Below are 8,865 nucleotides of genomic sequence, written 5' to 3'. Positions count from 1 at the left end.
CTTTGTTGTTGCTACTGCTCACACTGGAGAAAACCATGGGAGTACCAAAGAAAATCGGGACAGACAGTGATCCAGTATGGTACCTTTTTACAGGATCAGGGAGTGACTCACACTACCGGTATCCCTCATTTGCCTACAGGACAAGCTGTTATTGAACGAACTCATTTAATGTTAAAACAAATGCTTGATAAACAAAAAAGGGGGAGTCTTCCGTATATTTCCCAGCAAGAATCCTTGGACAAAGCCACATATGTTTTAAATTTTCTTAATTTGTCTGCTTCTAGGCAACATACTACGGCTGTGGATCACAATTTTAAACCCAGTGCCATTTTTGCAGAAAAATCAACAGCATGTTATAAGAAACTGGGCTCAACTCATGGGATGGCCCTGTGTCTCTGCTTGCATGGGGAAGAGGGTATGCTCGTGTTCTCTTTCCCACAGGTCCGTACTGGTTACCAGCAAGAAACGTAAAGCCAGCCAGGACTTTTGAAACTACAAATAGAGAAAGGAAGATCCAAGAATTAGCAGAGCAAGCAGAGATCACAGAAACACCGAATGAGGAGAATGGTTCAAATGGACAGACTCGTAATAGAAGATTTCATGTTAATATATCAACTGTTCTTATGTTTCTCATTGTTAGGTATAGTATGTGTGTGAAAGTTGCTTGTATATATGCTTTGTGTGTTTTCTCCGATCGGAAGGTGTATGGATTCCACCCGTAGCTACTGGAAGGAAAAGAATTAACTGGTACCAAATTAATGACAAAGAATTACTGACTGGACCTAATTGTGAGCACGTAACTTTGAAAAGAGAAGCTAGGAGGATTGTTATTGAACAACATGTTGCGATTCGCAAAAACCGCTGTTAGCCGGCAGAGCACATACTGGGCAGCCTTGTTGCGCGCACTGGCCACGCGTGCGGCAACGCCGTGTCAGTACCTTTGTCATAGACTCTGTTGAGGGTGAAAAGAGATGGCTCAGAGCGGAGCTGAGGGAGGCTGCAGAGCACACTGTGTGGATAAACAGGGGACGCCCTGAAGGTGCCGTGCCTGCCTCTCTTCTCTGCGATGACCCTGCTGATTGTTACCCTCCTGCTCAGCGGAATCTTGGGCATAGTCGAAATAGTAAGGCTCCCAGAAGGGGAAACAATATGCTAGTAACTGCTTCTGCAAGGCTGTACCAAAACAAAACGCTAGTAACTGCTTCTGTAGGGCTATAGTAGAGCTTAGGGTATTCCTTCGCATATAAGGGGAGATCTATGTACTATAGGGACTTTAGGAATGTATTTACCTCATACCACCATGATCCTAAGTCATAGACACACCTGGAATAGGCAAAGCACGCACGCTTATGATAGCTAGTGCAATTCCAGAGCAGAATTTGGGAAACCAGCTAAAATCATTGCAGCTTCAATATTTGCACCAGGAGTTAAAGTGGCACAGACGTTAACTACACTGAATAAGTTGGGTCACTTGGACTAACAAAACCAACGTCTCGCAATTCTGTTTATCTATGCAAAGTGCCTCTGACCCATTTCGCACGTGCCTTATTGGTGTGCCAATACTTTGGCCAAATAATAGCACTAACATAACAGAGTTCAAAGATTCGTCAATACCTCTGCCCTCTCATACCAACAACCCAGTGGCATGAGACGGATCTGCAGTGGGTGGGATTGGCCTTTCGATGTGGGATCGGAAGTCCAAGCCGCCTTGATTAGATCACTCAATGTGACCATCCCCGCAGGACTGCAAGAACTTGATCTTTTAGGTAGCTTGTTACCAGGGACATGGAAAAATGTTTCTGGTTTATGGAACCAGTCTATGAGTCACAGCGCGAAATGTAAAATCATTCGCCCTCCTATGCAACTTGTAAACGGCTCCGGAGTGGTTTGGTTCCAAACGCTGAAGCAAGCCTATCAGGCAAAATTAGGACGCAGTTTTTTCTTTCAAGGTAAACCGCGTTTCAATGTGTCCGGCACATCAATGTGGGGAAATGTAAAAACTGGAGCGCTCATTGGGAAAGTATTTACACATGATACGCTCCTGCCCCCCGGAATTTTTCTGATCTGTGAAGATCGTGCCTGGCCCGGAATTCCACAAGGACCTATCGGTGGTCCTGGCTATTTGGGTTGCCTAACTCTCTTTGCCCCTAGCATTCATGATTTTCAAGCTGAACGAACAACCCGAACAAGTCGGGGTAAGAGGAGCCTAAAAGAATTTGACGGCACTTGTAATGACAACGTGCAGCTGCTGAATCCAGCTGAAATAGCAGCACTATCTGTCTTCCTTCTAGGAGCCTCTGACGGCAATGCTAATAGTCAGTTGGCTAAGCTTGCTTGTTGGGCATTGAAACAATTTAATCTTACCTCTGATATTCTCACTTCTCTATTGCTTGATGTAGATGATATTCAGTATGCTGTATTGCAAAATTGCACTGCTATTGATTTTTTATTGTTAGCTCAAGGCCATGGTTGTACTGACTTTGAAGGCATGTGCTGTATGGACCTACCTGACCACTCTCAAAGCATTCATAAGCAACTTGCAAACCTTCAAAGTAACATGCATCATATCACGACACGAGATGACCGGTTCTCAAACTGGTTTGGTAGTTGGAACATACCAGGTTGGATAAAAGGATTAATCATACAAGGCATAACGATATTAGTTGCATTGCTGTTTATGATTCTCTTAGCAGGGTGTGTCCTGAAGTGCGCCTCTCGGGTCCTCCTTAAAGCAATGCCAGGACTATGGATTGTCCAAAAACAGAAAGGGGGAAGTGTGGAGGAATTCCTTTCTGAGACTGGCCATAATATTCTCTCGGGTATGGACAATCCCTGTTTGGGCCCCAGAGCACAAGGTTACCAACTAGATTACTTTTGTCCTTCAAGTTATCTCAATGGCCTTAAAAGGAAATGTAGACTGATAGCCTGCCAAGATGCACGCCTCCTGGATGCCTCTCCGATGACCGCAATGAGGAGACTGAAGGGATGAGCTTATTACCTGTGTTCTGCTAGCGCTGCCCTATCACTATAGCCCACGAGAGTGTGTTTACGCTAAGCAAGCCAATTGTAGTATGTAGTCGTGTCACGCCACATTCCGCTATATAACCTGTGTGTTGTTTTGTAATAAACGGAGCATGATCTTTTAACCATATTGGTGTATGTTCATGACTCTGGGCCGTCCACAGTAGGGCACTGCAACAGTAGAGTACAATGGGATGAAGCCTTAGAGGGAAGAGGGGCCCAAGAAAGCTGGATAATATTCAAGGATCACCTGCTCCAAGCTCAGGAGCAGTGCATCCCAATAAAGAGAAAGTCAGGTAGGAACACCAGGAGGCCTGCATGGATGAACGAGGAGCTCCTGGACCAACTCGGGCACAAAAAGAAGGCCTACAGAGGGTGGAAACAAGGACAGGTAGCCTGGGAAGAATACAGAGCGATTGTCTGAGCAACCAGAGATCAGGTTAGGAAACCTAAAGCCCTGATAGAGTTAAATCTGGCCAGGGATGTTGCGGCCGAAGACGGGGAAGCAAGACGCATCAATATGATGAGTAAAAAGGCTTCCGCTTTATTCTGTGACACTGCTCTTTTTATAGCATAGCTCGGTTCTGTACATGCCTTCATGCGCTGTACTTAGCAAGTTAATTGGTCTAGCACTACTGTTCACGCGACAAGCACGGGTATGATACACACTGTGATTGGATAGAGATTTCTACGTTTGTTACAATATTTTAATATTTTTGCAGTTAGTATGTTTTGCTCAGAATCTTGTTTTTCATAGTTTCATCCTTCTTGTTTTTCCCAGGGATAGTGTGTTTTTCACAGCTTCAGCCTACCTTCTTATCTCAAGGACAGTGTTCTTTTTATATTCGCTGATACACATTCCTTACTGTTAACACTTTAGCTGCAACACAGGGACATCAAGGGCAACAAGAAAAACTTCTATAAACATGTCAGTGCTAAAAAGAGATCTAGGGAAAATGTAGGCCCTCTCCGTAAGGAAACGGGGGACCTGGCTACCTGGGATATGGAGAAGGCTGAGGTTCTCAATGATTTCTTTGCCTCAGTCTTCACTGGCAAGAGCTCCAGCTGCACAGCCCAAGTCACAGAAGGCAAAGGCAGGGACTGGGAGAATGAAGAACCGCCCACTGTAGGAGAAGATCAGGTTTGAGATCATCTAAAGAACCTGAAGGTGGACAAGTCCATGGGACCTGATGAGGTGCATCCGCAGGTCCTGAGGGAACTGGCAGATGAAGTTGCTAAGCCACTGTCCATCATATTTCAGAAGTCGTGGCAATCTGGTGAAGTTCCCACTGACTGGATGTCGTGGTTTTAGGCTGATCCAGCAACTAAAACTCACACAGTCTCTCCTTCTCCACTAAAGTAGAGAGGAGAAAAAAAAAATAAAGGGACTGACGGTTGAGACAAGAACAGAGGGAGCACCCACCAACCATGGTCCCGGGCAAAACAGACTGGGCTTTCTTAAAGCAAAACAGTTTATTAATGGTTACTTAGAAGGACAAAGGGAAACAAAACCGGTTACTCGAGAGGACAGAAAGAAACAAAACCAGATCTTAAAACCGACACCTTCCCCCCCCCCTTTCCTTTTCCTCCCGGCTCTACCTCCTCCCCCCAGCAGCACAGGGAGCAGGGACTGGGGGAGTGCAGGTCAGTTCATTCCGTTCTGTTACTGCTGCTTCTTTCTTAAAGGAGGAGGAGTCCTTACACCCTTTTCCCCTGCTCCAGTGGATCCCCTACCCACGAGGAAAAATCCACAAACTTCTCCAGCGTGAGTCCAGCCCACTGGAAACAATCCTTCCCCACAGATTGCTCCAGTGTGGGCTTTACCACAGTCTCGGATACTTAGGGAGCTGTAGCCACTCGCTCCGGCGTGGGTCGTCACGCAGACTCCAGATGCCTCTCTGTCTTGTTGTGCGTCCCAACACGACCATCCTCAGGCTCAGGCATCTTCCCTTCACGGGCTGCGAGTGGGTATCTACTCCACCGAGGCCGTCCTGGTTGCAGGGGGGCCGCCTGCTATCTCACCACCAGCTGCAGGGGGAAACTCGGCTCCGGCACACCTCCTCCCGCTCCATCCTCACTGACCTGGTGTCGATGTGGCTGTTTCTCTCAGATCTCAGTCCTCTCCAGGTGAACTCAGCCCAGTGGGCACCCCAGGAGTGGGGTGCCCCCGAGTTCCCCAGCTGGCTCTGCCGCCACCATTGTCCGTGGGCAGCACCGGCCCGACGCAGGCAGCTGCCCGGCCGGGAGCCAGGGAGCGGGGGCAGAGCCCTCCTCCCTTCTCTGCTCGATCCTGGGCAAAGCACCTTTTCCGGTTCCTTTGTCCTGACTTAAATAGGGCAATTTGCAGAGGCGCCCTATTGGCTCAACCCCGAGGGGGATGGGAGTCTGATCTGGTGGCCAGAACCAAGCCTAACCCGGTTCCAAAACCGGGGAGGTCACAGGGACCAAAACCCCTCTCCTGCCACCAGAACCACCCCCCCCTCCACATCAAACCATGACACTGGAAAAAGAGGAAACATAGCCCCCGTCTTTAAAAAGGGGAAAAAAGAAGACCCAGGGAACTACAGGCCAGTCAGTCTCACCTCTGTGCCCGGCAAGATCATGGAGCAGATCCTCCTGGCAACTATGCTAAGGCACATGGAAAATAAGGAGGTGATTGGTGACAGCCAACATGGCTTCACTAAGGGCAAATCCTGCCTGACTAATTTGGTGCCCTTCTATGATGAGGTTACAGCATTGATGTATAGGGGAAGAGCAACTGACATTGTCTACCTGGACTTGTCCAAAGCATTTGATACTGTCCCACATGACATCCTTGTCTCTAAACTGGAAAGACATGGTTTTGATGGATGGACCACTCGGTGGATAAGGAATTGGCTGGATGGTCGCTCTCAAAGAGTTGTGGTCAATGGTTCAATGTCCAAGTGGAGGCCAGTGACGAGTGGTGTTCCTCAGGGGTCAGTAGTGGGGCCAGTGCTATTTAACATCTTTGTTGGTGACATGGACAATGAGATTGATTGCACCCTCAGCAAGTTTGCAGGTGACACCAAGCTGTGTGGTGTTGTGGACACGCTAGAGGGAAGGGATGCCATCCAGAGGGACCTTGACAGGCTGGAGAGGTGGGCCTGTGAGAACCTCATGAAGTTCAACAAGGCCAAGTGCAAGGTCCTGCACATGGGTCAGGGCAATCCCACGCATAAGTGCAGGCTGGGCGGAGAATGGATTGAGAGCAGCCCTGAGGAAAAGGGCTTGGGAATGCTGGTGGATGAGAAGCTCAACATGAGTCGACAATGTGTGCTTGCAGCCCAGAAAGTCAACCGTATCCTGGGCTGCATCAAAAGAAGCATGGCCAGCAGGTTGAGGGAGGTGATTCTGCCCCTCTACTCTGCTCTCGTTAGACCCCCACCTGGAATACTGCATTCAGCTCTGGAGTCCCCAACACAAGAAGGACATGGAGCTGCTGGAGCGAGTCCAGAGGAGGGCCACGAAGATGATCCGAGGGCTGGAACACCTCTGCTATGAAGACAGGCTGAGAGAGTTGGGGCTGTTCAGCCTGGAGAAGAGAAGGCTCCGGGGTGATCTTATTGCAGCCTTCCAGTACTTAAAGGGGGCCTACAGGAAAGCTGGAGAGGGACTTTTTACAAGGGCATGTAGTAACAGGACAAGGGGCAATGGCTTTAAACTGAAAGAGGGCAGATTTAATTTAGATATAAGGAAGAAATTTTTCACTCAGAAGGTGGTGAGGTACTGGAACGAGTTGCCCAGAGAAGTTGTGGATGCCCCATCCCTGGAAGTGTTCAAGGCCGGGTTGGATGAGGCTTTGGGCAACCTGGTGTAGTGGAGGGTTTCCCTGCCCATGGCAGGGGGGTTGGAACTAGATGATTTTTAAGGTCCCTTCCAACCCTAACCATTCTATGATTCTGTGACCAGCAGGTCTCAACTCAGCCATGCTGGTCTCTTGGTTTCCTTTCCCAATTTCTTACAACTGGGGAGAGAGAGCTCTTGTGCTCTATGGAAAGCATCCTTAAACATCTGCCAGCTCTGTTCTGCTCCCTTGTCTCTGAGGGCAGTTTCCCAGAGGGTCCCATTGATTAACTCCTTGAACAGCTGGAAGTTTGCTTTCCTAAAATTCAGGGTCCTGACTTTACTCTTTGCCTAGTTCCATATCCCTCAGGACTGCAATCTCCCCCAGTTCATGATCACCGCAGCCCAGGCTGCCTGCAGTCTTGACGCCTCTTATTAGCACACTTCCATTAGTGACCAACAGGTCCAGTAACACAGCCCCTCTGGTGGGGCTATTACCTGGCTTAAGTTATTCTTAATGCACTCCAGGAGTCTCCTGGATTGCCTGCAGCTCGCCATGCTGCTTTTCTAGCAGATGTCAGCGTGGTTGAAGTGCCCCAGCAGGATGAGAGCCTGTGAGCGCAATACTTCCTGTAGCTGGAGTAAGAAGGCTTTGTCAATAGGCTCCTCTTGATCGGGCAGCCTCTAGTAAACACCAACCACAAGGTTCCTTTTGTTGCCTCAGTCTAATTCTTATCCATCCATAAGTTTTCATCCTGCTCATGGCTGTTCTTCAGAGACAGCTCTTCACAATCTGTCCATTTCTTGACAAGGGGGGCAACCCCTCCGCCCCTCTTTCATCACCTATACTTTCTGAACAGCCTGTAGCCATAGATATCTGCACTCTGGTCATGGGATTCGTCCCTCCAAGTTTCAGTAATGGCGACTAGTTCATAGCTTTCTAGCAGCACAGTGGCTTCCAACTCCTCCTGTTTGTTGTCCATGCTGCATGCATTGTTGTAGAGGCACTTCAGCTGGGCTGTCGGCTGTGTCACCTTTTTAGAGGAACACACCTTAATTCTTTTGAGGTATTTCACTAGTGTTTCCTTGTTGGCTCCTATTACCTCAGGGGCTCCAGCTCATCTCTGTAAGACATGTTGTCTAGAAACAAGTTATCGGACTAGAGACACGCTTCATATAGCTGTTGTATATTTTTTTCCCTACTAAGAAGAGTCCAAAGAGACTGTTGCTGTACTTTGCAACAGTATTCTTGCCTTGTTTCAGAGCAGACTTTGGTGGAGGAAGGCTATTCTCCTTTTTTCAAGTGCCAAGGAGTGCTGGAGACAACAGGTAAGACAATGTCTTAATTTCAACTCTCATTACTTTGAAAACAATGACTCAAATCCTTGTCCCACAGGTCAAAGTATTGACCAAAGGTTCATGTGTCAAGAAGTGGAGGAAAGCATTCCAACAGATGTTTCATTTCTAAATGCTCCAAGTGCCTCAGCACTATTGGCAGCCAGCAGTACAGAACACTCAAACAAGCTTTATTCAAAACTATTTGCCATAGAATCATAGAATCATAGAATGGTTAGGGCTGGAAGGGACCTTCAAAGGTCATCTAGTCCAACCCCCCTGCAAGGAACAGGGATATCTCCAACTAGATCAGGTTGCTCAGGGCCTCGTCCAACCTGGCCTTGAACGTCTCCAGGGATGGAGCATCCACCACCTCTCTGGGCAACCTGTTCCAGTGTTCTACAACTCTCATGGTAAAAAATTTTTTCCTAATATCCAACCTGAATCTACCTCCCTCTATTTTAAAACCATTACCCCGTGTCCTATCACAACAGGCCCTCCTGAACAGCCTCTCCCCATCTTTCCTGTAGGCCCCCTTGAGGTACTGGAAGACCGCTATAAGGTCACCCCAGAGCCTCCTCTTCTCCAGGCTGAACAGCCCCAACTCTTTCAGCCTGTCCTCATAGGAAAGGTGCTCCAGCCCTCTTATCATCTTCGTGGCCCTCCTCTGGACCCTCTCCAACTGGTCCATGTCCTTCTTATGGC

General features: G+C 48.2%; 1 protein-coding gene across 1 annotated transcript; it reads left to right on the top strand.

The window, feature by feature from the left end:
- The first annotated feature begins 1,981 nt into the window (after nucleotides 1-1,981).
- Nucleotides 1,982-7,443, top strand: LOC147526236 (endogenous retrovirus group PABLB member 1 Env polyprotein-like). Its single transcript, XM_086630110.1, has 2 exons — nucleotides 1,982-2,719; nucleotides 7,354-7,443. The coding sequence occupies exons 1-2, from the start codon at nucleotides 1,982-1,984 to the stop codon at nucleotides 7,441-7,443; spliced, it is 828 nt and encodes a 275-aa protein (XP_086486236.1).
- The last annotated feature ends 1,422 nt before the right edge of the window (nucleotides 7,444-8,865 follow it).

This window comes from Tauraco erythrolophus, chromosome W (genome assembly GCF_009769465.1).
Source record: "Tauraco erythrolophus isolate bTauEry1 chromosome W, bTauEry1.pri, whole genome shotgun sequence".
Taxonomy (NCBI): domain Eukaryota; kingdom Metazoa; phylum Chordata; class Aves; order Musophagiformes; family Musophagidae; genus Tauraco; species Tauraco erythrolophus.
Note: the sequence above shows the minus strand (reverse complement) of the source record. Positions and strands in the feature narration are given on the sequence as shown.